The sequence below is a fragment of the Pristiophorus japonicus genome, chromosome 1 (assembly GCF_044704955.1).
Source record: "Pristiophorus japonicus isolate sPriJap1 chromosome 1, sPriJap1.hap1, whole genome shotgun sequence".
Lineage (NCBI taxonomy): Eukaryota > Metazoa > Chordata > Chondrichthyes > Pristiophoridae > Pristiophorus > Pristiophorus japonicus.
The window spans coordinates 501,479,095-501,505,720 of record NC_091977.1 but is presented as its reverse complement, the minus strand read 5'-3'; the positions used below and the strand labels follow the sequence as shown (position 1 = coordinate 501,505,720).

Here is a 26,626-nt window from a genome sequence, read left to right as displayed (position 1 = left end):
AATGGCCTCCTCCCTCCTGGTCCCTGTACCTATCCCAGGCCGAACGGCCTCCCGGTCCCAGTCCCTGCACCTATCCCCGAAAGGCTGCCCCCGCCTCTCTCCCACTCTCTCTTACTTCTCCTGCTGCTGCTGTCCATGCATCTGCTGCGCTGATTTACTTACCTGTACCAATTTTCTTAACTCATCAAAAGGTTTTTGTACAGAAGCCACATACGCCAACCTAAGAAGAACTGGAGTAACTCTGAGCTGGCCAAACTTGCCTAATCGGCCAGAATTGGTGTGGGTGGCTGGCTACATCCCCTTTGACTCAAAAAAAAAAAAATGAACCTAAAAAAATCGTAACTAACTGAGTTAAGCTGGTGCAAATTGATTGGGAAAACTTGTATTTTTTAACAGGCCAAAAAAAGCAGCGGCACTAAAAAAACGGCACAAATCACTGGGGAAAATTGAGCCCATAGTGATTCATGAATGTAACTTTGGTAGAAAATCATATGATGGTAACATGTTCAGAGACCATGGAGTCATGTTCTGGCACAGGTTTTGGAGGCAATAATGTATGATTCACCAAACTGTAGGAAAAAAGCATTGAAGATGTGTGCAGTAAAGTCAAGACAATGTCAGGGAAGGTAATATTAGCACTTGAGCCACTTTCATGGAAAGTAGATATCAGCTAGCCAGCATGCCAGCCGTTCGCATGGCATACTCCAGAATAAATGAGTGTACAAAACAGGAACAAGTTCACGCAAATGGGTCTAAATTTGTTCTCTGTCCTTTTCTTTTCAGGCGACTGAAGGTTTTTCTGTACCTGGGATACCGGTAGGTATATAATAAGCACTGATTTTATCTAATTGAACCTGTTGGAGGTAATGTTCATCTTCACCACATAACATAACATAAATTATCTTGTCAAGACGTAACATAGATTACCTAATCAGGTCATTACCTTATCTACTTATATGTACAGAAAAGAAGAAACATTTAGTTGTCAGAAGAAGTCATCTTTGTCTTTTCCTATACATAAAACCACGCAGACTACCTTACTCTGATGTTGAAAGTTTAGATGGCAACCAGATAGAGTCATTCGTGAGCAAGCAAGATGCAGTCTTATAGATTCAACCATCTTGTTGACTTTCTCCAGATACTAGCCGTCTCAGCAAATCTCTGACGAAGCTACCTTTTACTCACAAAATGGAGTCTTTAATTCAAAATGGATTTATGAATGCAACTTTTCTAACAATGTCTGTTGAGGATAAAGCTGCAATCGGTTGTAATACTCCGTGTAGTCAAATAGCCTGCTGACACTCAATACATAAGTTTGCACTTGAAGAATGCAAAAATACTGCAGGACACGCAAGATATGTGGAGCCATAACCTCCAGTAAGAGTCAATGCCTTCAAAAGAGGAGGGAGAGAGAGAATTATTACTCGGAAATTCTGCAATGGTTGGGTGGGGCGGAATAGGGCGTTTCCAGATTTCCCGCAGTAACTTTAGAAGATCAGTGGAAAACCCAAAGAAAGGGAGAAATAGTCATTTCTTGAGGGTTTCGGCCAATCTTCCTCTGAAGTTACAGCAGGAAATCAAGGAATTTCCCTGTGGAAATTCTAGCCCCGTATGTATTTAAGAAAACCTCCCCAATGGTGAGAATTCCTATTTAATCACATGTACATAGATGTAATGCTGGAGAATAATGATTGACAGCCACTTCCTTTCCTTTTCTTTGATTTTCTTTAGGGTTTGCCTGGAGAGAAAGGAGAGAAAGGCGACTCAGGAGAGCCAGGAGAGCCTGTGAGTAGTAGCCCTCTGAACTAAGGGTCTTTATTTAAAGCACCGTGTCATGGGAACATTGTTGTCACTTTGCACAGGAGGATGAATAAAAGAATCGTGACAAATATGGCCTATGTTAACATTGGGTGCAAGCACCACATTAGTGTCTCATTGATATAAAGACCCTCCTTAAAAGCGGCCCCTTTAATAAAAAATAAATTGCACAAAATCTGAACAATGGCTCAATGGGGAAGTGCACCACCTCGCATGATACTGACCCATGCAGATCAGGAAGGCGTCAGACTCGATCTCTAGTCTGTGCTGGCTTCCAAGTGGTGACACTGCAATTATATGTCCAAGGCCTGGAAAAGAGCCCCTTTTAAGAATATATTTAATGGCAGCAGAGAATGCAAATCATTATGAGATAAACTTCTGTTTCAGCCTTCCCACTCGGGCTCAATGTGAAAATGAGTTGTCCACTGTAAAAGTGAGCTGTGCAGACCCTGATGGTTTGCCCCCTGGAATGTGGTGAGTTCACTGAACTCAGCCAGAGTTACAATAAAGGCATTACAATTGACCACAGCAACCTTGAGCTCAGAAGTTGGAAAATTAACCAGAATGCTCGGCCTTGACCATTATCCAGTGACCCTTGCGGGAAAATATGTGTTTTATGGACATTTTAGTGAGGACAGAATCAAGCTTTCAGCGATTCCCCTTTATCCACTACCCATCCCATGGCCAAATAGACTTGTGACATTCACTCTTTGGGCTCACAACTGAAGAGTGGCCAGATGGGCAAGGTATTAGAGGACGAGGGGCACTCATGGAATTGAACCCCAGCATATAAAGGGGAGAAAACTGGTGAGAGGTAAAAGGGAAGAGGGAGCCATCCAGCCACTCAGCACAAGATCTCACTACTCAGTCAAACTGTCCAATTTACTTTCACATCCATCACTACTTAAAAGAGAAATATAGTTAAAGGGGGACGTTTAATTCCTCTCCCTCTCCCTCTCTATCCATGGGCAAGAAATCCTCTCAAATATATTTTTACCTTTAAAAAGCTGTCAAATTTGCTGCTCAAGAGAGAGTTGCAGTTAACTCCCTTCCGTATTACACCTGTTATGCCACTGTTGCAGACTTAGCTGGGGTTGGATTGATGCTAGATCAGATTGCAGAACTGAACCAAACATTGTGGTGATAAACATATTGGGGAAGTATTGCTGGAGGGTCTGTAATAAATGTAAACTAGGCCTCCTCATCCTTCTTGACTTGTCTGCAGCCTTTAACACGGTTGACCACTCCATTCTTCTTCAGTGCCTCTCCACCGTCGTCCAGCTGGGTGGGACTGCACTCGCCTGGTCTCATTCTTATCTATCTAATCATAGCCAGAGAATCACCTGCAATGGCTTCTCTTCCCACTCCCGCATCGTTACCTCTGGTGTACCTCAAGGTTCTATCCTTGGCCCCCTCCTATTTCTGGTCTACATGCTGCCCCTTGGCAACATCATCCAAAAACTCAGCATCAGTTTCCACATGTACGCTGATGACACCCTGCTCTACCTCACTACCATTTCCTTCGACCCCTCCACGCTCTCTAAATTGACAGACTGCTTGTCTGATATCCAATTCTGGATGAGCAGAAATTTTCTCCAATTAAATATTGGGAAGACCAAAGTCCTTGTTTTCGGTCCCCAACACAAACTGCATTTCCTAGCCACTGACTCCATCCCTCTCTCCAACATCTGTCTGAGGCTGAACCAGACTGTTCGCAAACTCATATTTGACCCTGAAGTTAGATTCCAATCACATATCCGTGGCATAACTAAGACCACCAATTTCCACCTCCGTAACGTCGCCCATCTCCGCCCTTGCCTCAGCTCATCCGCTGCTGAAACCTTCATCCATGCCTTTGTTACCTCTAGACTTGACTATTCCAACGCAATCCTGGCTGGCCTCCCACATTCTACCCGACGAAAACTTGCGATCATCCAAAACACGGAAGCTCGTGTCCTAACTCGCACTACTCCCGTTCACACACCACCCCTGTGCTCGCTTACCTACATTGGCTCCCGATTAAGCAATGCCTCAATTTCAAAATTCTCATCCTTGTTTTCGAATCCCTCCATGGCCTCTATCTCTTCCCTATCTCTGTGATCTCCTCCAGCCCCACAATCACCCGAGATATCTACGCTCCTCTAATTCTGGCCTCTTGAGCATCCCTGATTATAATCACTCAACCATTGGTGGCCATGCCTCCTGTTGCCTAGTCCCTAAGCTCTGGAATTCCTTATCTAAACCTCTCCACCTCGCTACCTTTCTTTCCTCCTTTATGACGCTCCTTAAAACCTACCTCTTTGAAAAGCTTTTGGTCACCTGCCCTAATTTCTCCTTATGTGTCAAATTTTTTGTCTTATAATACTCCTGTGAAGCACGATATAAATACAAATTGTGTTGTTGTTATTGTTACTACCTGGTGACAGTTGAGACAAAAAATCCAGCAGCATCTGTACAGCATTTTTTATGGAAATATTTGTGTTTACTGGCCTCCAATGTAAATGACCTGTTGATTTATTTCTATTGGTGTTCTTTGTATCTATGCCAGAAATTTTATCCACCTTTCCTTTGTATTGTAGTGGCATTTAAATCTAATACTGGATCACTCATTTAATCATTGGGAGTGTCCAATGATGGCTGTGTTTACTTCTATTTACCACACAGGGGCAGCACTGCACTATCCTTCTCATGTTGCCCAGAAATTAAAGGCTCACAAATAAATGGCCCACAAATTTGATTGCGCAGCGGCCGTGGACTATGCAAATCGGGGATCTAACTCCCTGGTTCAGGACCCTTTTCTAAATTGTATCACGACGGAGTGCGGCAAGTACCATGCATGCTGCAGTCAGTTTTCTTGGGTGCACAGCAGCTACACCTTAAAGGCTGCCACCAAAAAGCTGAGTACAAAATGTAACGCTTACCTGACTGTGGAGCCGTGAGACACAGGAGTGCTCCTCCTGCCTCCACATTAAAACTGGTGCTCTCGCCCCAATCCCAATCCTGATTGCCTCCCACCTCCCTCACAAACTTGCCTGCTCCCCTCGGCAGGCATCTGAACCAAGCTCAAGCTACTTCTGGGGGCACGACTGGTGCCCATAGCTTGCTGGTAATAAACAAATGAGGCCGGTGGACCAATTTCCCGTGGTCCTACCACCGGCCTCTTTAGCCACTGCACCCGAATTTGGGGGCGATCCAATTTGTAGGCCAATATTGTAAATGGTGTTGCACAGGGCTTGTTTAGCTATGCGCAGAATCATTAGTTGCAGGTACAGTGTCCCGACCAATGGTGGCATATGTGCCCACTGTGACTACACGTGAATTTTAGAGGCTGTAAAATGTTGACAAAGGCATTTATTTTCAGCCCTTTATGTTTTACATGGCTGGAAACAAACACTTCTCTGGGGGGTGGATTTCTTTTCATCGCTCTTTCTATGGAAATCATTAACGCAATATGTTTCAAAGCTTTTGCTAGAAATATCAATAAGAGCAAATCTCCCGCTATGTTTATGATGCTCCTGAGCTCAGTGATCAGAGGAAATCTGTGGTCGAGGTGTCAGCCTTGGCTCAGTATTAGCACTATCGTCTCTGAGTCGGAAGGTCGTGGGTTGAAGTCCCACTCCAGAGAACTGACTACGTAACATAGGCAGACATTTCAGTGCAGTACTGAGGGAGTGTTGCACTGTTCGAGGTGCAATTTTCCACTAACACGTTAAACCGAGACCACGTCTGCTATCTCAGGTGGATGTAAAAGATCCTATGGCTCTGTTTCAAAGAAGAGCATAGAAACATAGAAACATAGAAAATAGGTGCAGGAGTAGGCCATTTGGCCCTTCGAGCCTGCACCGCCATTCAATAAGATCATGGCTGATCATTCCCTCAGTACCCCTTTCCTGCTTTCTCTCCATACCCCTTGATTCCCTTAGCCGTAAGGGCCATATCTAACTCCATCTTGAATACATCCAATGAACTGGCATCAACAACTCTCTGCGGCAGGGAATTCCATAGGTTAACAACTCTCTGAGTGAAGATGTTTTTTTCATCTTAGTCCTAAATAGCCTACCCCTTATACTAAGTCTATGTCCCCTGGTTCTGGACTTCCCCAACATCGGGAACATTCTTCCCGCATCTAACCTGTCCAGTCCCGTCAGAATTTTATATGTTTCTATGAGATCCCCTCTCATCCTTCTAAACTCCAGTGAATAAAGGCCCAGTTGATCCAGTCGCTTCTCATATGACAGTCCAGCCATCCCTGGAATCAGTCTGGTGAACCTTCGCTGCACTCCCTCAACAGCAAGAATGTCCTTCCTCAGATTAGGAGACCAAAACTGAACACAATATTACAGGTGAGGCCTCACTAAGACCCTGTACAACTGCAGTAAGACCTCCCTATACTCAAATCCCCTAGCTATGAAGGCCAACATACCATTTGCCGCCTTCACCGCCTGCTGTACCTGCATGCCCACTTTCAGTGACTGATAAACCATGACACCCAGGTCTCATTGCACCTCCCCTTTTCCTAATCTGCCGCCATCCAGATAATATTCTGCCTTCGTGTTTTTGCCCCCAAAATGGATAACCTCACATTTATCCACATTATACTGCATCTGCCATGCATTTGCCCACTCACCTAACCTGTCCAAGTCACCCTGCAGATTCTTAGCATCATCCTCACAGCTCACACCGCCACCCAGTTTAGTGTCATCTGCAAACTTGGAGATATTACACTCAATTCCTTCATCTAAATCATTAATGTATATTGTAAAGTGCTGGGGTCCCAGCACTGAGCCCTGCGGTACTCCACTAGTCACTGCCTGCCATTCTGAAAAGGACCCGTTTATCCCGACTCTCTGCTTCCTGTCTCTATCCACGTCAGTACACTACCCCCAATACCATGCGCCTTGATTTTGCACACCAATCTCTTGTGCGGGATCTTGTCAAAATCCTTTTGAAAGTCCAAATACACCACATCCACTGGTTCTCCCTTGTCCACTCTGCTAGTTACATCCTCAAAAAATTCCAGAAGATTCGTCAAGCATGATTTCCCTTTCATATCTCCATGCTGACTTGGTCCGATCCTGTCACTGCTTTCCAAATGCGCTGCTCTTTCATCCTTAATGATTGATTCTAACATTTTCCCCACTACTGATGTCAGGCTAACCGGTCTATAATTACCCGTCTTCTCTCTCCCTCCTTTTATAAAAAGTGGTGTTACATTAGCTATCCTTCAGTCCATAGGAACTGATCCAGAGTCGATGGACTGTTGGAAAATGATCACCAATGCATCCAATATTTCTAGGGCCACTTCCTTAAGTACTCTGGGATGCAGACTATCAGGCCCCGGGGATTTATCGGCCTTCAATCCCATCAATTTCCCTAACACAATTTCCTGCCTAATAAGGATATCTTTCAGTTCCTCCTTCTCACTAGATCTACTGTCCCCTAGTATAATCGAGAGTTATTTGTGTCTTTCTTTGTGAAGACAGAACCAAAGTATTTGTTCAATTGGTCTGCCATTTCTTTGGGGGAATTCGCCCCGGTGTCCTGGCCAATATTTATCCCTCAACCGACAGCACTAAATCAGATTATCTGGTTATTATTACATTGCTGTTTGTAGGACCTTGCTGTGCGTAAATTCACTGCCGCGTTTCCAACATTACAATAGATGCTGCTGGTGAATTTGTCTTTACTGTCACCAGGGGGCAACCTCCAGCAATACATCCTCAATACATTTCTTAAAAGCATTTTGGGACATCCTGGAGTTGTGAAAACTGCCTCAGATGAATCTTCCCACTGTGTTTATCACCAACATACAGTGAGCAGAGAAAATTTCCCACTGCGTTTGTAACATCACTAACGCACAGGAGGCTAACTTTAGCCTTCGGCTACGGTGTACAACGGCCAATATCGGATCAGCAGCCCGTTATACATCCCACCTGATTTTCTTTTCCATTAACTTCAACCGTCCGTTTGGTGTCAGCTGAACTCTTGTCAGTAGAAAGTAATCCTGTGGAACACTTTCCATTAAGATCAGTGGCTCCCCAATAACCAACTCATATATCATAAGAACATAAGAAATAGGAGCAGGAGTAGGCCATTTGGCCCTTCAAGCCTGCTCCGCCATTCAATAAGATCATGGCTGATCTGATCATAGACTCAGGTCCACTTCCCTGCCCGCTCCCCAGAACCCTTTATTCCCTTATCGCTCAAAAATCTGTTTATCTCTGCCTTAAAGATATTCTATGAAGTATAATGTGGATAAATGTGAGGTTATCCACTTTGGTGGAAAAACAGAGACACAGACTATTATCTGAATGGTGACAGATTAGGAAAAGGGGAGGTGCAACGAGACCTGGGTGCCATGGTACATCAGTCATTGAAGGTTGGCATGCAGGTACAGTAGGCGGTTAAGAAAGCAAATGGCATGTTGGCCTTCATAGCGAGGGGATTTGAGTATAGGGGCAGTGAGGTGTTACTACAGTTGTACAGGGCCTTGGTGAGGCCACACCTGGAGTATTTGTACAGTTTTGGTCCCCTAACTTGAGGAAGGACATTCTTGCTATTGAGGGAGTGCAGCAAAGGTTCACCAGACTGATTCCCAGGATGGCAGGACTGACATATCAAGAAAGACTGGATCAACTGGGCTTGTATTCACTGGAGTTCAGAAGAATGAGAGGGGATCTCATAGAAACGTTTAAAATTCTGACGGGATGCAGGAAGAATGTTCCCAATTTTGGGGAAGTCCAGAACCAGGGGTCACAGTCTAAGGATAAGGGGTAAGCCATTTAGGACCGAAATGAGGAGAAACTTCTTCACCCAGAGAGTGGTGAACCTGTGGAATTCTCTACCACAGAAAGTTGTTGAGTCCAATTCATTAAAGATATTCAAAAAGGAGTTAGATGTAGTCCTTACTACTAGGGGGATCAAGGGGTATGGTGAGAAAGCAGGAATGGGGTACTGAAGTTTCATGTTCAGCCATGAACTCATTGAATGGCGGTGCAGGCTCGAAGGGCCAAATAGAAACATAGAAACATAGAAAATAGGTGCAGGAGTAGGCCATTCGGCCCTTCTAGCCTGCACCGCCATTCAATGAGTTCATGGCTGAACATTCAACTTCAGTACCCCATTCCTGCTTTCTCGCCATACCCCTTGATCCCCCTAGTTGTAAGGACCTCATCTAACTCCTTTTTGAATATATTTAGTGAATTGGCCTCAACTACTGTCTGTGGTAGAGAATTCCACAGGTTCACCACTCTCTGGGTGAAGAAGTTCCTCCGCATCTCGGTCCTAAATGGCTTACCCCTTATCCTTAGACTGTGACCTCTGGTTCTGGACTTCCCCAACATTGGGAACATTCTTCCTGCATCTAACCTGTCTAACCCCGTCAGAATTTTAAATGTTTCTATGAGGTCCCCTCTCATTCTTCTGAACTCCAGTGAATACAAGCCCAGTTGATCCAGTCTTTCTTGATAGGTCAGTCCCGCCATCCCGGGAATCAGTCTGGTGAACCTTCGCTGCACTCCCTCAATAGCAAGAATGTCCTTCCTCAGGTTAGGAGACCAAAACTGTACACAATACTCCAGGTGTGGCCTCACCAATGCCCTGTACAACTGTAGCAACACCTCCCTGCCCCTGTACTCAAATCCCCTTGCTATGAAGGCCAACATGCCATTTGCTTTCTTAACCGCCTGCTGCACCTGCATGCCAACCTTCAATGACTGATGTACCATGACACCCAGGTCTCTTTGCACCTCCCCTTTTCCTAATCTGTCACCATTCAGATAATAGTCTGTCTCTCTGTTTTTACCACCAAAGTGGATAACCTCACATTTATCCACATTATACTTCATCTGCCATGCATTTGCCCACTCACCTAACCTATCCAAGTCGCTCTGCAGCCTCACAGCATCCTCCTCGCAGCTCACACTGTCACCCAACTTAGTGTCATCTGCAAATTTGGAGATACTACATTTAATCCCCTCATCTAAATCATTAATGTACAGTGTAAACAGCTGGGGCCCCAGCACAGAACCTTGCGGTACCCCACTAGTCACTGCCTGCCATTCTGAAAAGTACCCATTTACTCCTACTCTTTGCTTCCTGTCTGACAACCAGTTCTCAATCCATGTCAGTACACTACCCCCAATCCCATGTGCTCTAACTTTGCACATCAATCTCTTGTGTGGGACCTTGTCGAACGCCTTCTGAAAGTCCAAATATACCACATCAACTGGTTCTCCCTTATCCACTCTACTGGAAACATCCTCAAAAAATTCCAGAAGATTTGTCAAGCATGATTTCCCTTTCACAAATCCATGCTGACTTGGACCTATCATGTCATCTCTTTCCAAATGCACTGCTATGACATCCTTAATAATTGATTCCATCATTTTACCCACTACCGATGTCAGGCTGACCGGTCTATAATTCCCTGTTTTCTCTCTCCCTCCTTTTTTAAAAAGTGGGGTTACATTGGCTACCCTCCACTCCATAGGAACTGATCCAGAGTCAATGGAATGTTGGAAAATGACTGTCAACGCATCCACTATTTCCAAGGCCACCTCCTTAAGTACTCTGGGATGCAGTCCATCAGGCCCTGGGGATTTATCGGCCTTCAATCCCATCAATTTCCCCAACACAATTTCCCGGCTAATAAGGATTTCCCTCAGTTCCTCCTCCTTACTAGACCCCCCGACTCCTTTTATAACCGGAAGGTTGTTCGTGTCCTCCTTCGTGAATACCGAACCAAAGTACTTGTTCAATTGGTCCGCCATTTCTTTGTTCCCCGTTATGACTTCCCCTGATTCTGACTGCAGGGGACCTACATTTGTCTTTACTAACCTTTTTCTCTTTACATATCTATAGAAATAGATATGTAAATAGAAATGGCCTACTCCTGCACCTATTTTCTATGTTTCTATGTTTCTATGTCTATCTTGTTGGCAGATGATGGTACAACAGGCCCATCAGCTTGAATCAACAAAGTGTTCCACCAAGGTGATTTCTGCTGCACAAAATTAGTGCAGAGAAATCAAAATGGAAAAAAAACATGGATGTGTGAACATCGGATGAATACCAGCTCAGTCTCAGTTCTGATGCAAGCCCTTGTTCAAAAAGGGTGCCAACACTCATGAAAGAAATAAGGAACTGCATTCATGTGACACCTTTCACATCTTCAGCTCACTCAAAGAATACTTATTAGCCAAGATACCAGCTGGCAGCCAGTTCCTGTGGAGCTATACGCCAGCATGAGTCCGCAATTTTAGAAGACAAGAATTCAAGGGAAAATGTTGGAACTATTTACAATCTATATTAATGACCTGGATGAAGGGACCGAGTGTAATTTAGCCAAGTTTGCTGATGATACAAAGATGGGTGGGAAAGCAAATTGTGAGGAGGACATAAAAAATCTGCAAAGGGATATAGACAGGCTAAGTGGGTGGGCAAAAATTTGGCAGATGGAGTATAATGTGGGAAAATGTGAGGTTATCCACTTTGACAGAAAAAATAGAAAAACAAATTATAATTTAAATGGAGAAAAATTACTAAGTGCTGCAATACAGAGTGACCTGGGGGTCCTTGTGCATGAAACACAAAAAGCTAGTATGCAGGTACAGCAAGTAATCAGGAAGGCAAATGGAATGTTGGCCTTTATTGCAAGGGGGATAGAGTATAAAAGCAGAGAAGTCCTGCTGCAGCTGTACAGGGTATTGGTGAGGCCACACCTGGAGTACTGCGTACAGTTTTGGTCTCCATAGTTAAGGAAGGATATACTTGCATTGGAGGCTATTCAGAGAAGGTTCACTAGGTTCACTGAATCTGGAGATGAAGGGGTTGACATGAAGATAGGTTGAGTAGGTTGGGCCTATACACATTGGAGTTCAGAAGAATGGGAGGTGATCTTATCGAAACATATAAGATAATGAGGGGGCTCGACAAGGTGGATGCAGAAAGGATATTTCCACTCATAGGGGAAACTAAAACTAGGGGATATAGTCTCAGAATAAGGGACTGCCCATTTAAAACTGAGATGAGGAGGAATTTCTTCTCTCAAAGGGTTGTAAATCTATGGAATTATCTGCCCCAGAGAGCTGTGGAGGCTGGGTCATTTAAGGCAGAGATAGACAGATTTTTGAGTGATAAGGGAATAAAGGGTTATGGGGAGCGGGCAGGGAAGTGGAGTTGAGTCCCTGATCAGATCAGCCATGATCTTATTGAATGGTGGAGCAGGCTTGAGGGACCAAATGGCCTACTCCTGCTCCTATTTCTTATGTTCCTATTTTCTTATGATAATGGGGAAACCATAAAAGTAAAGAAAGAGCCCTTAAATTGAGACTCCCTCATTAAAACATTGTCCGAGGAATATGGATTTAATAGAATACCTTGGCACGCCAAAATGTGGAACTGTCCTGGAATGGGTTAAATATTAGCCTCTCACTACTGTGTCAAAATCCAGCCCAGAATAATGTATTGAACATCTCATCTGCCTGCTGACTGCTGTGACTTTGCATGAACTAATGATTGCGAGCAGTTGCATTACTGATGTTAGTGGGCCTTGGCGTACAGCACGAAGACGTGCCCGAATGGGCACCAACTCTTCAAAGTGGCTAAATGACGGCTGTGTGAGAAATGGATAATGACCACACTGGCTTTCAGAGGTTGAAGCTGAGGCTGAGCCAACCCATATTTACTCTGCATCTGACTGTGCTAGAGCCCAGGTCCCTAGAATTCTACAGCACCTCAAGGCCCATTTCTGCAACAAGAGAATGTGAATATTGTGGCAGATCTATCCAGGCTTGAGCAGAGCTGGCTCCCAAAACCTAAAATGTAAATGTTTCGAGAGTTGTGAAAGGAGATTTCCAGTTCTCTGAATATTTAAATTAAGGTAAAATATGTTTTCAGGGTGTCCAGGGAAATGGAAGACTTTGAGGAAGAAATTAATGTGGTTTGCACCACATGTTAGCGCCACAAGATGGTGCTAAAATGCAGTTGACAGCTGTTACGACAGCTGATGCCGGTTCCAGCGCTGCACGCCATACCGGTGTTGCCGGTAGCGCTGCCGCTGAAGTGGATCGCCAGGGACCATGACATCATCGTGATGTCAGTGAGTGTGCAATGCTCACTGAATGTCCGATCTCCCAATTTCGTTATAGCCACTTACCTTAACCGCAGTGCAGAACAACGACAGGGAGAGCTAGCATCGATCAGCAGGAAGAAGGCTGCAGCAGTGATATTTAAAGGCATCATCCTCAATTAGCTGCAACTAACATGGTTCTCCCCTTTAAGAAATGAAAAAAGCCAGTGGCAATCATTACTTGCGTTTGGACTACACCCGATATTGGTCCATCTTTTCAGTGTAACGCCAATGAGTTTGGGTTTTTAGAGGACAAATTTTAATGAGTGAGGACAAATTTTGCGTCTAGTCTAGACGATTTTCAAATGGCGCACTACTTAACCATTTTTAGTCTAAACACTGCCCATTCCTTGGTTATAATGAATTTCTAGCCCAAATTTAAATTTTGGGCATTCAGTGTCAGTGTCGAGCGTTCCCAGGTCAAGATAGCCAAGTCCCCTATTTTCTTGTGATTTGAGAGATAGCAGTCTTGACTCCTGTTACCTTCTATGCTGCTGATCTTACATTATCCCTCTCACCCACCACAGCGACTATTCCAGAACCAGTGGCATCATGTCTCAGGTTCTGCTTCATGTTTGCCTTCAGTGCTAATGGCTCTCATTGTCTTTTTTGCAAGGTTTTTTTTCCTTTTTTTTTATCCTCTCCTCTCCACTCCACATCATTGAGTCTCTTCTCCCTGATGCTGGTAACTTGCTCACATGGCCAATATTCATGTGCAAGCTTTGATGGTGACTGCCAGTAGTCTGTTTGACCATAGAACGCAGTCTTCGTCTGATGTCACACATCTGCACTTCCAGCAGGGATAACAGGAAAACAAGCAGGAGCAGGAATTCTGGCTGATTATCCCTTTCCTAATCCATTGGCACTGAGTTTTTTGCAGTGCTCCTGCCTAATCAATCAAATAACTTGGACAAGGACAGACCGTCTTAGTCTATGTAGCTTGGATCGTCACTGGACAAATTCACTGACCCATCAGGGACCATGTGCAAGGTCGCTCATTGCAAGTGCTTTAAACAGCTCCTTTATTCACATTAACTGGTGGTTGACTTTTCAAGTCTTGACTGGTCTCTTCAAGAATACACGTGATACCGCTAAATGTTGTTTAACACATATATGTGCTCTTATTTTATTTTATTGAGAAATTTAGGTGAAGGGCAAAGGACCATACAGCACGGTATGAAAACGGTTGGAGGGAAGACATGTGAATCGAGTTCTGCAAATATTTGAGTCCATTGTCCAGTGAAATAGTAGCTCTGTTTTAATCAAACACTGTGCTCTTCCATCTCTGTAACAAGTAAAATTGTGTTGTTTTAGGGTTCCCATGGAATACCAGGTGAAAGTGGACAACAGGGTCCTATAGGCCCAAAGGTAAATAATTTGCCTCAAGGGATGTGTGCTATAGATACTACTTGATGACTCAGTGTGGAACACTCAAACAAATGTGCACATGCTGGAAATGCAACAATGGGTCAGTCAGCATCTGAATGAGAGAGAAGATTTCAAGTTTCATTTGTGACCATTAATCAGAACTTCAATAATTGTGCATGGAGCAGGTTTATAATTACCCACAACTAGAACACCCCTGCTTGGCTCAATAGGGCAACACCGAATCTGTCCAACAGACTGTGCGTACGCCGATGATTCGCTCAGAAACCTCCCCACAAAATCCCTAAGGCTTGGTTGGGACACACAACACCCCTTCACACAATGCGGTGGTCTTAAGGATGTGTGGGCTGGGATAATGCTCACCAGTTACCCCTCTGGCTTACTCGCTGCTTCTCCCGATGAGTGAGGCTCTCTTTGCTCATAGATGGTGGTTTCTTCTCTCTGTCCCAGATGCAGTGCTCGGTCCTTGAATGCATTGAATGAAGAGGAGAGAGAGAGAGATGGCTACAAACTGATATCTCTTATACCTGAAAAATGCTTCCGAATTCTCACGCCAAAAACTAGTCCTTTGCCTGAGGCAGCCCAACTAAAAGCAATGAATCACATCTTCGGCCTGTGCCTTTGTTACTGGACTGTTCCTGGGGATAAAGGCTCCAACGAGTCTGGGTGGCCAGATAGCTTCCTTTGTCCTGAGGTTCCTGCGCTCCGGGGCTCTCAGTCATTTCGATGGCTTGAGCACTGACCAATTTACCTGATCTCTCACTGATGGGTTCCCATTACATGGCAAAGGGTCCTCCATCTCACTTCAGCCATCCCAGACTATCCCCGCCCACCTGATGTGTATTCCTGTGGAACATGCCTGGGCCTGTCCCAAGTCATGCTGTCAGCTCTTTTGAAATATGAAAAAGCAATGTCCAAAACTTTAAGCCCAAAATGTTTACGCTGATGCTGTCGATGTTTACGCCGATTCTTACAACTATGCCTGCTTACAACCAACAATACAACTCTGCCCTCCAAGAAATGGCCAGAAAAACTTCTGTAATAAACTTTGTTGATGTTGCAATAATACTCAGGGGATCAGAGCTTAGAAAGATAGAAACATAGAAACATAGAAAATAGGTGCAGGGGTAGGCCATTCGGCCCTTCGAGCCTGCACCACCATTCGATAAGATCATGGCTGATCATTCACCTCAGTACCCCTTTCCTGCTTTCTCTCCATACCCCTTGATCCCTTTAGCGGTAAGGACCATATCTAACTCCCTCTTGAATATATCCAATGAACTGGCATCAACAACTCTCTGCGGCAGGGAATTCCACAGGTTAACAACTCTCTGAGTGAAGAAGTTTCTCCTCATCTCAGTCCTAAATGGCCCACCCCATATCCTAAGACTGTGTTCACTGCTACTGGACTTCCCCAACATCGGGAACATTCTTCCCGCATCTGACCTCTCCCGTCCCGTCAGAATCTTATACGTTTCTATGAGATCCCTCTCATCCATCTAAACTCCAGTGTATAAAGTCCCAGTTGATCCAGTCTCTCCTCATATGTCAGTCCAGCCATCCCTGGAATCAGTCTGGTGAACCTTCGCTGCACTCCCTCAATAGCAAGAACGTCCTTCCTCAGATTAGGAGACCAAAACTGAACATGATATTCCAAGTGAGGCCTCACCAAGGCCCTGTGCAATTGCAGTAAGACCTCCCTGCTCCTATACTCAAATCACCTAGCTATGAAGGCCAACATGCCGTTTGTCTTCTTTACCGCCTGCTGTAGCTGCATGTCAACTTTCAATGACTGATGAACTATGACACCCAGGTCCCGTTGCACCTCCCCTTTTCCTAATCTGCCGCCATTCAGATACTATTCTGCCTTTGTGTCTTTGCCACCAAAGTGGATAACCTCACATTTATCCACATTATACTGCATCTGCCATGCATTTGCCCACTCACTTAACCTGTCCAAATCACCTTGCAGCCTCTTAGCATCCTCCTCACAGCTCACACCACCACCCAGTTTAGTGTCATCTGCAAACTTGGAGATATTACACTCAATTCCTTCATCCAAATCATTAATGTATAATGTAAAGAGCTGGGGTCCCAGCACTGAGCCCTGCGGCACTCCACTAGTCACTGCCTCTCATTCCGAAAAGGACCCATTTATCCCAACTCTCTGCTTCCTGTCTGCCAACCAATTCTCTATCCACGCCAATACATTACCCCAAATACCATGTGTTTTGATTTTGCACACCAATCTCTTATGTGGGACCTTGTCAAAGGCCTTTTGAAAGTCCAAATACACCACATCCACTGGTTCTCCCTTGTCCACTCTATCAGTTACATCCTCAAAAAATTCCAGAAAAAATTTGTCAAGCATGGTTTCCCTTTCATAAATCCATGCTGACTTGGACCAATCCTGCCACTGCTTTCCAAATGAGTTGCTGTTTCATCCTTAATAATTGATTCCAACATTTTCCCCACTACTGATGTCAGGCTAACCAGTCTAAAATTACCTGCCTTCTCTCCCTCATTTTTTAAAAAGTGGTGTTACATTAGCTACCCTCCAGTCCATAGGAACTGATCCAGAGTCGATAGACTGTTGGAAAATGATCACCAATGCATCCACTATTTCTAGGGCCACTTCCTTAAGTACTCTGGGATGCAGACAATCAGGCCCCAGGGATTTATCAGCCTTCAATCCCATCAATTTCTCCAACACAATTTCCCGCCTAATAAGGATATCCTTCAGTTCCTCCTTCTCACTAGACCCTCGGTCCCCTAGTACATCTGGAAGGTTATTTGTGTCTTCCTTCGTGAAGACAGAACCAAAGTATTAGTTCAGTTGGTTTGCCATTTCTTTGTTCCCCATTATGAATTCACCTGAGTCCGACTGCAAGGGACCTACGTTTGCCTTCACTAATCTTTTTCTTTTCACATATCCATAGAAGCTTTTGCAGTCAGTTTTTATGTTCCCGGCAAGCTTCCTCTCATAGTCTATTTTCCCCCTCCTAATTAAATCCTTTGTCCTCCTCTGCTGAATTCTAAATTTCTCCCAGTCCTCAGGTTTGCTGCTTTTCCTGGCCAATTTATATGCCTCTTCCTTGCATCTAACACTATCCTTAATTTAGGGCAGTGGACTAAATGGTATGGAGAGTGTAACACAGCTAAGTTTAGTAAATAGGCACATGAGGGCTTTGTGAGTATAAGCCCAATATCTGACATTGGTATTGTTAGGCATCAGTACAGTGTGATGCATCAAACCAGCTCCAATTTTGTGATAGTACCTACCTATTGTAACGGTTTAGATTTGTTCTCGAAAGGCCAATGGTGCTCATAGTAAAACCAGGAAGAAGAAAGAGGCTTTTTCTGACTGCCTGCCTTTCACATTTAGGTCCATGGAACTGTTATCACATGTGCCACTGGGCCTCCATTCACAGCTGTAGGTGTTGAGAGAGCTGAAACCAGTCTTGATTTCCAGTGCAAGAAAGGAAAGAAATGCTATTATGGTGAGGTTGGCACTGAGCAAATGCCAACATTTAGACCGCAGGGCCTATAGGTTAAATGGACCCCCCTGCCAGCAACTGAAACCAAGAGCTCACCACATATAGAAACATAGAAATATAGAAAATAGGTGCAGGAGTAGGCCATTCGGCCCTTAGAGCCTGCACCACCATTCGATAAGATCATGGCTGATCATTCCCTCAGTACACCTTTCCTGCTTTCTCTCCATACCCCTTGATCCCTTTAGCAGTAAGGGCCATATCTAACTCCCTCTTGAATATATCCAATGAACTGGCATCAACAACTCTCTGCGGCAGGGAATTCCACAGTTAACAACTCTCTGAGTGAAGAAGTTTCTCCTCATCTCAGTCCTAAGACTGTGTCCCCTGGTTCTGGACTTCCTCAACATCAGGAACAATCTACCCGCACCTAACTTGTCCCGTCCCATCAGAATCTTGTATGATTTCATGAGATCCCCTCTCATCCTTCTAAACTCCAATGTACAAAGGCCCAGTTGATCCAATCTCTCCTCATATGTCAGTCCGGCCATCCCAGGTATCAGTCTGATGAACCTTCGCTGCACTCCCTCAAAAGCAAGAACGTCCTTCCTCAGATTAGGAGACCAAAACTGAACACAATATTCAAGGTGAGGCCTCACCAAGACCATGCACAACTGTAGTAAGACCTCCCTGCTCCTACACTCAAATCCCCTAGCTATAAAGGCCAACATACCATTTGCCTTCTTTACCGCCTGCTGCACCTGCATGCCAACTTTCAATGACTAATGAACCATGACACTCGGGTCTCGTTACACCTCCATTTTCCTAATCTGCCACCATTCAGATGATATTCTGTCTTCACGTTTTTGCCTCCAAAGTGGATAACCTCACATTTATCCACATTATACTGCATCTGCCATGCATTTGCCCACTCATCTAACCTGTCTAATTCACCCTGCAGCCTCTTAGCTTCCCCCTCACAGCTCACACCGCCACCCAGTTTCGTGTCATCTGCAAACTTGGAGATATTACACTCAATTCCTTCATCTAAATCATTGATGTATATTGTAAAGAGCTGGGGTCCCAGCACTAAACGCTGCAGCACTCCACGAGTCACTGCCTGCCATTCTGAAAAGGACCCATTTATCCCGACACTCTGCTTGGTCTGCCAACCAGTTCTCTATCCACGTCAGTATATTACCACCAATACCACGTGCATTGATTTTGCACACCAATCTCTTGTGTGGGACCTTGTCAAAATCCTCTTGAAAGTCCAAATGCACCACATCCACTGGTTCTCCCTTGTCCACTCTACTAGTTACATCCTCAAAAAATTCCAGAAGATTTGTCAAGCATGATTTCCCCTTCATAAATCAATGCTGACTTGGACCGATCCTGTCACTGCTATCCAAATGTGCTGCTATTTCATCCTTAATAATTGATTCCAACATTTTCCCCACCACTGATGTCATGCTAACCAGTCTATAATTACCCGCTTTTTCTCTCCCTCCCTTTTTTAAAAAGTGGTGTTACATTAGCTACCCTCCAGTCCATAGAACTGATCCCAAGTCGATGCTGGAAAATGATGACCAATGCATCCACTATTTCTAGGGCCACTTCCTTAAGAACTCTGGGATGCAGACTATCAGGCCCTGGGGATTTATCGGCCTTCAATCCCATCAATTTCCCGAACACAATTTCCCGCCTAATAAGGATATCCTTCAGTTCCTCCTTCTCGCTAGACCTACTGTCCCCTAGTACTTTCGGAAGGTTATTTGTGTCTTTCTTCGTGAAGACAGAAACAAAGTAATTGTTCAATTGGTCTGCCATTTCTTTGTTCCCCATTATAAATTCACCTGAATCCGACTGCAAGGGACCTACGTTTGTGTTCACTAAACTTTTCCTCTTCACATATCTATAGAAGCTTTTGCAGTCAGTTTTTATGTTCCCGGCAAGCTTCTTCTCGTACACTATTTTCCCCCTCTTAATTAAACCCTTTGTCCTACTCTGCTGAATTCTAAATTTCTCCCAGTCCTCAGGTTTGTTGCTTTTTCTGACCAATTTATATGCCTCTTCCTTGGATTTAACACTATCCTTAATTTCCCTTGTTAGCCACGGTTGAGCCACCTTCCCTGTTTTATTTTTACTCCAGAGAGGGATGTAAAATTGCTGAAATTCATCCATGTGCTCTTTAAACGTTTGCCATTGCCTATTCACCGTCAGCCTTTTCAGTATCATTTGCCAATCTACTCTAGCCAATTCACGCCTCAAACCATCGAAGTTACCTTTCCTTAAGTTCAGGACCCTAGTTTCAGAATTAACTGTGTCACTCTCCATCCTAATAAAGAATTCTACCGTGTTATGGTCACTCTTCCCCAATGGGTCTCGCACAACAAGATTGCTAATTAGTCCTTTCTTATTACCCAGTCTAGGATGGCCAGATCCCTGGTTGGTTCCTCGACATATTGGTCTAGAAAACCATCCCTAATACACTCCAGGAAATCCTCCTCCACCGCATTGCTACCAGTTTGGTTAGCCCAATCAATATGTAGATTAAAGTCACCCATGATAACTGCTATACCTTTATTGCATGCATCCCTTATTTCTTGTTTGAAGCTGTCCCCAACCTTACTACTACTGTTTGGTGGTCTGTACACAACACCCACTAGCGTTTTCTGCCCCTTGGTATTCCGCAGCTCCACCAATACCGATTCCACATCATCCAAGCTAATGTCCTTTCTTACTATTGCATTAATTTCCTCTTTAATCAGAAATGTCACCCGCTACTTTTCCTTTCTGTCTATCCTTCCTAAATGTTGAATACCTCTGGATGTTGAGTTCCAAGCCTTGGTCACCTTGGAGCCATGTCTCCGTGATGCCAATTACATCATACCCTGCGCAGTTAATTCATCCACCTTATTCCGGATACTCCTCGCATTGAGGCACAGAGCCTTCATGCTTGTCTTTCTAACACACTTTGCCCCTTTAGAATTTTGCTGTAATGTGGCCCTTTTTGCTTTTTGCCTTGGGTTTCTCTGCCCTCCACTTTTTCTTTTCTTCTTTCTATCTTTTGCTTCTGCCCCCATTCTACTTCCCTCTGTCTCCCTGCATAGGTTCCCATCCCCCTGCCATATTAGTTTAACTCCTCCCCAACAGCACTAGCAAACATTCCCCCTAGGATATTGGTTCCGGTCCTGCCCAAGTGCAGACCTTCTGGTTTGTACTGGTCCCAGAACCGGTTCCAATGTCCCAGGAATTTGAATCCCTCCCTGCTGCACCACTCCTCAAGCCACGTATTCATCTGAGCTATCCTACGATTCCTACTCTGACTAGCATGTGGCACTGGTAGTAATTCTGAGATTACTACTTTTGAGATCCTACTTTTTAATTTAGCTCCTAGCTCCCTAAATTCGTCTTGTAGGACCTCACCCCTTTTTTTTTACCTATATCGTTGGTACCTATATGCACCACGACAACTGGCTGTCCACCCTCCCTTTTCAGAATGCCCTGCACTCGCTCTGAGACATCCTTGACCCTTGCACCAGGGAGGCAATATACCATCCTGGAGTCTCGGTTGCGGCCGCAGAAACGTCTATCTATTCCCCTTACAATTTAATCCCCTATCACTGTAGCTCTCCCATTCTTTTTCCTGCCCTCCTGTGCAGCAGAGCCACCCATGGTGCCATGAACTTGGCTGCTGCCCTCCTTCGGTGAGTCATCCCCGTCAACAGTACCCAAAGCGGTGTATCAGTTTTGCAGGGGGATGACCGCAGGGGACCCCTGCACTACCTTCCTTCCACTGCTCTTCCTGTTGGTCATCCATTCCCTATCTGCCTGAGTAACCTTTTCCTGCGGTAAGACCAAGTCACTAAATATGCTATTCATGTCATTCTCAGTATCCTGCACGCTCCAGAGTGAATCTACCCGCAGTTCCAGTGCCGCAATGCGGTCCATCAGGAGCTGCAGCCAATTACACTTCCCGCACACGTAGTCGTCAGGGACACTGGAAGCGTCCCTGACTTCCCACATAGTACAGGAGGAGCATAACACGTGTCTGAGTTGTCCTGCCATGACTTAACCCCTAGATAAACTTAATTTTGGCAACAACAAGGCTAAAAGGTTACTTACTGATATAGAAAAGAAAAAGAAAAACTACTTACCAATCACCAGCCAATCACTTACCCCCTTGGCTTTGACGTCATCTTTTGATTTCTTTTTTGCCTTCTCACCCTGCTGCAGCTGCACCGGCTGGCATTTATAGGCCTGTCGACACTTCCCGGACATCCCAAACTCCTCCAACTGCCGCCTCATCAACGCTCTGGGCCTTTATAGGCCTGTCGACGCTCCCCGGACTGCCCGAACTCCTCCGACTGCTGCCTCACCGACACGCTGGGCCTTTATAGACCTGTTGACGCTCCCCGGACTGCCCGAACTCCTCCGACTGCTGCCTCACCGACACGCTGGGCCTTTATAGGCCTGTTGACGCTCCCCGGACTGCCCGAACTCCTCCAGTCGGAGGAGTTCGGGCAGTCCGGTGAGGCTTATCCATGTCCTATGTTGGAACACTCCTGAGAATCGCTCTTTGGGATTATGACGCTCGCTGAAAAGTTAAGGCAAATGTAAATGCAAGTTGGCACTGTTAGAGATTTTTGCTTGTTTATCATTGTCTATCTTTATTACTTGCATTTGTTGAGAAAGTTCTGAATTAAAATGTTAGAGAAAAAAGCAGAGAATCTTATACCTGGTCACAGGATAAAATGTTATACTATTTTAGACCATATAGTTGACCGATCAGAAAGCTATAAGATATGCCTACAGCAAATCAGCATATATAATTATTTGAGGCTACAATTGTAAGTTGCCCTGTGGAGATTTAGTTTGCCAAAAGGTGCCCATGGCTTATCCACTATTGTTTCAAATAGGAGTACCTTACTGAACCTTTTTAGGATTAATGAGTAAGTCATTTTAAAATGGATGGAAATCTGTTGGAACTTATGTGGTCTTTCTTGAATTCCCAGGGTCGACGGGGTGATCAAGGGCTCTCTGGAATTTCTGGGGCAAAAGGTGAAATGGTAAGTGGTCCATTTACATGTCATTAACTTGGCTGCTAAGATTATAATGTTAAAGCAAAAAACTGCAAATGCTGGCAATCTGAAATAAAAACAGAAAATGCTGGAAATACTCAACAGGTCAGGCAGCATCTGTGGAGCGAGAAACAGAGTTACCGTTTCAGGTCAATAACCTTTCATCAATGTTCTGACAACAATTTTACAATGTTTATTGTTTGGTCCATATCAGTTCTAAATGGATAAGAACTTCTGTCTGAATGGTCAAATGAAAGCTGTTCAATTAGTTCCACTCCTCTGCTCTTTCCCCATAACTGTGCAAATGTTTCCTTTCCAAATATACATACAATTCCCTTTTGCATCTGCTTCCACCTCCCTTTTAGGCAGTGAATTCCTAATCATAAGAACTCGCTGAGTAAAAATATATTTCCTCATCTCCCTTTAGTTCTTTTTTCCAATTATCTTAAATCTGTGTCCTCTGGTAACTGACCCTCCTGCCTGTGGAAACAGTTTATCCTTATTTTCTCTATTAAAACTCTTCATAATTTTGTGTCAACTGTGGTTCAGCGGGTAGCACACTCGCCTCTCAGTCAGAAGGTTGTGGGTTCAAGCCCCACTCCAAGGACTTGAGCACATAAATCTAGGCTGACACTCCAATGCAGTGCTGAGGGACTGCTGCACTGTCGGAGGTCTTTTGGATGAGATGTTAAACCGAGGCCCCGTCTGCTCTCTGGATGTAAAAGATCCCCTGGCACTATTTCGAAGAAGAGCAAGGGAGTTATCCCCAGTGTCCTGGCCAATATTTAACCCTCAATCAACATAGCAAAAACAGATTATCTGGTCATTTTCACATTGTTGTTTGTGGGAGCTTGCTGTGTGCAAATTGGCTGCTGTGTTTCCCACATTACAACAGTGACTACACTCCAAATGTATTTCATTGGCTGTAAAGTGCTTTGTGACGTCTGGTGGTCATGAAAGGCGCTTTATAATTGCAAGTCTTTTTCTTTTTTTGAACACCTCTATTAAATCTCCCCTTAATCTTCCCAGCTCGAAGGAGACAACCCCAGTTTCTGTAGTCTCTCCACATAATGAAAGTCGTTCAACTCTGGTATCATTCTTGTAAATCTCCTCTGCACCCTCTCCAAGGCCGTGACATTCTTCCTGAAGTGTGGTGCACAGAATTGGCCACAATAATCCACCTGAGGCCTAACCAGTGATTTATAAAGGTTTAGCATAACTTCCTTACTTTCTGTGAACCGAGAGCCTGAAAAGACTGGGCCACACGGTCATTTCCAGATAGGCTTGCCAGGGCCTGAAGAAATAGTTGGTGGCATCTTGGCAGGTGTGAACTCTCAGATAACACTGGTTCTTGCTTGCCTCGTGTGCCCCTGTCACACAGTAAATGACAACAACTGGCATTTATATAGCACCTTTTAATGTAGCAAAAGGTCACAGAGGCACAAGATAAATGGAGACTGAGCCAAAGACAGAAAGAATACATGCTCAAATACTGGAGTGGGATTTAAACCTCCAACTTTCTGACTCAAAGGCAAGGTTGCTAAAACTGACAATATTACTGAGAAATGGGACAAAATAGGTAATTTTCGGAAAAATAACACAAATTTGCTCAAACAATTTATCCTTTCTTTTTTTTATATATCGACCTACCCTACCTTGTTTCTCACTATACCTTTCTCCAGAAATGCACTGAGTTGTGTCTTGAACTATTTATACTGTCCACTTCAGTAGCCTTCCCTGCTCAACTCCTGCATGTTGTGAAATTTCGTCCAGCTCAACATGGATAACACCAATATATAATATATGACCCAGTCTGACAAAGGATCATCAACCCGAAACACTAACTTTGCTTTCTCTCCACAGATGCTGCCTGACCCGCTGAGATTTCCAGCATTTTCTGTTTTTATTCCAGATTCCAGCATCCGCAGTCTTTTGCTTTTGTATGGATAATACCAAAGCCTATCAGACAGATGCTCGACCAAGCACATCACCAAATTGCCTCTGAATGTTTCTAGATCTCATTGAGTGCTGCCAGCTCACAGACACCAGTGACCACTGCTAGACTGCAGTCCCCACTGAGTACTCCCAAACACCAACTGAGATCTATGAGACAACAGGTTCTCCCTTCAATGCTACTAGACCCCAATCCCCCCCGAGCGCTGGCAGACCTTAACCCCAACCAAATGTTGGCAGACCTCAATACCCCGCTAAATTACAGAAACTTACACAAGATTAAAATAATTTTCTGTTTATAGACACTGTCCTAGAGGTCCATCCAGACTGTAATTTGCCTGATTCATAACAACTTCACGTTGACTGAATACTTTCAGTGATTGGCCAATGAATTTAATATTTTTTATATTTATTCGGCTGATTACTTTATTACCACCATTTCAATACAGCTTCATTTCACATCATCATTGATCAATTCAATCTGTGTTCTCGATGAATATGTTCAATGCCAATATAGTTATTAAGATATGTTTTTTTTTACCCGTCTCACAACAGGGTATTGTTGGAAGACCAGGTCCATCAGGTCCGCATGGGTTGCCAGGAAATGTGGTACGTACAGAAGAATCATGTTAGTGGGGAATTCCTTTGTTCCGGGGTGCTCTGAGATTGTGGGTTGGGGTGGGGGAAACGCTGGTGTTAGGGTTAGGATGCTTGTATAAATCTTGAAGTTAATTGACCCCCCCCACAATAGCTCACTAAATAAATACATGACATGGTGTGAGCCAAACTGAACAGCAAGAAGGTTTAAGGTTCAGTCCTAAACAGTACTGAGCAAGTGGAGATCAGCCATGGAGAAAGAGGGAAGAGGGCAGAGAGAATATAAGAGAGACAGAGAGAAGCAGAATTTGATGCACTATAATTAGCCTCGGTACCCAACAGCTGATGAGTGGGTATTAAAAAAATCAGCCTACTTTCCTGCTCCTGGTGTTGCAATTAAACACTGAGCTGGTTGAACGAATCGGCTTTGGTCGAAAGGACTGACTCCATTCACTGTCTCGGTTCATGCTCGAAGAATAATTACTTGAGTAATTTATCAGAGTGACCCAGGTTGACTCCAGCATGGACCAAGATATTCAGATGAAGAAGGAACAAACTGAAGGGGGAAGAAAAAAATACAAATGATAAACTAACAGCCCCGAGTGTACAATTTTGGAATTTGGTCTTGGAGCACGATAATGTGCAAGTATTTCAGGTCTATCACATGCTACTGTTATCTTAGTTTTAGAAGTGGCAGCTTAGAAACATAGAAAATAGGTGCAGGAATAGGCCATTCGGCCTTTCGAGCCCACACCGCCATTCTTTAAGATCATGGCTGATCATTCCCTCAGTACCCCTTTCCGGCTTTCTCTCCATACCTCTTGATCCCCTTAGCCATAAGGGCCATATCTAACTCCCTCTTGAATATATCCAATGAACTGGCATCAACAACTCTCTGCGGCAGGGAATTCCATAGGTTAACAACTCACTGAGTGAAGACGTTTCTCCTCATCTCAGTCCTAAATGGCCTACCCCTTATCCTAAGACTATGTCCCCTGGTTCTGGACTTCCCCAACATCGGGAACATTCTTCCCGCATCTAAGCTGTCCAGTCCCATCAGAATCTTATACGTTTCTATGAGATCCCCTCTCATCCTTCTAAACTCCAGCGAATAAAGGCCCAGTAGATCCAGCCTCTCCTCATATGACAGCCCAGCCATTCCT

General features: G+C 44.4%; 1 protein-coding gene across 1 annotated transcript in view; it reads left to right on the top strand.

The window, feature by feature from the left end:
• col22a1 (collagen, type XXII, alpha 1) overlaps window positions 1–26,626 on the top strand; it is a 463,862-nt gene that overhangs the window by 348,379 nt on the left and 88,857 nt on the right. Inside the window, exons 31-35 of the mRNA XM_070888428.1 lie at window positions 784–816; window positions 1,732–1,785; window positions 14,264–14,317; window positions 22,848–22,901; window positions 25,422–25,475. Of these exons, the coding sequence (XP_070744529.1) occupies window positions 784–816; window positions 1,732–1,785; window positions 14,264–14,317; window positions 22,848–22,901; window positions 25,422–25,475 (249 nt within the window). The remainder of the gene's footprint in view (window positions 1–783; window positions 817–1,731; window positions 1,786–14,263; window positions 14,318–22,847; window positions 22,902–25,421; window positions 25,476–26,626) is intronic.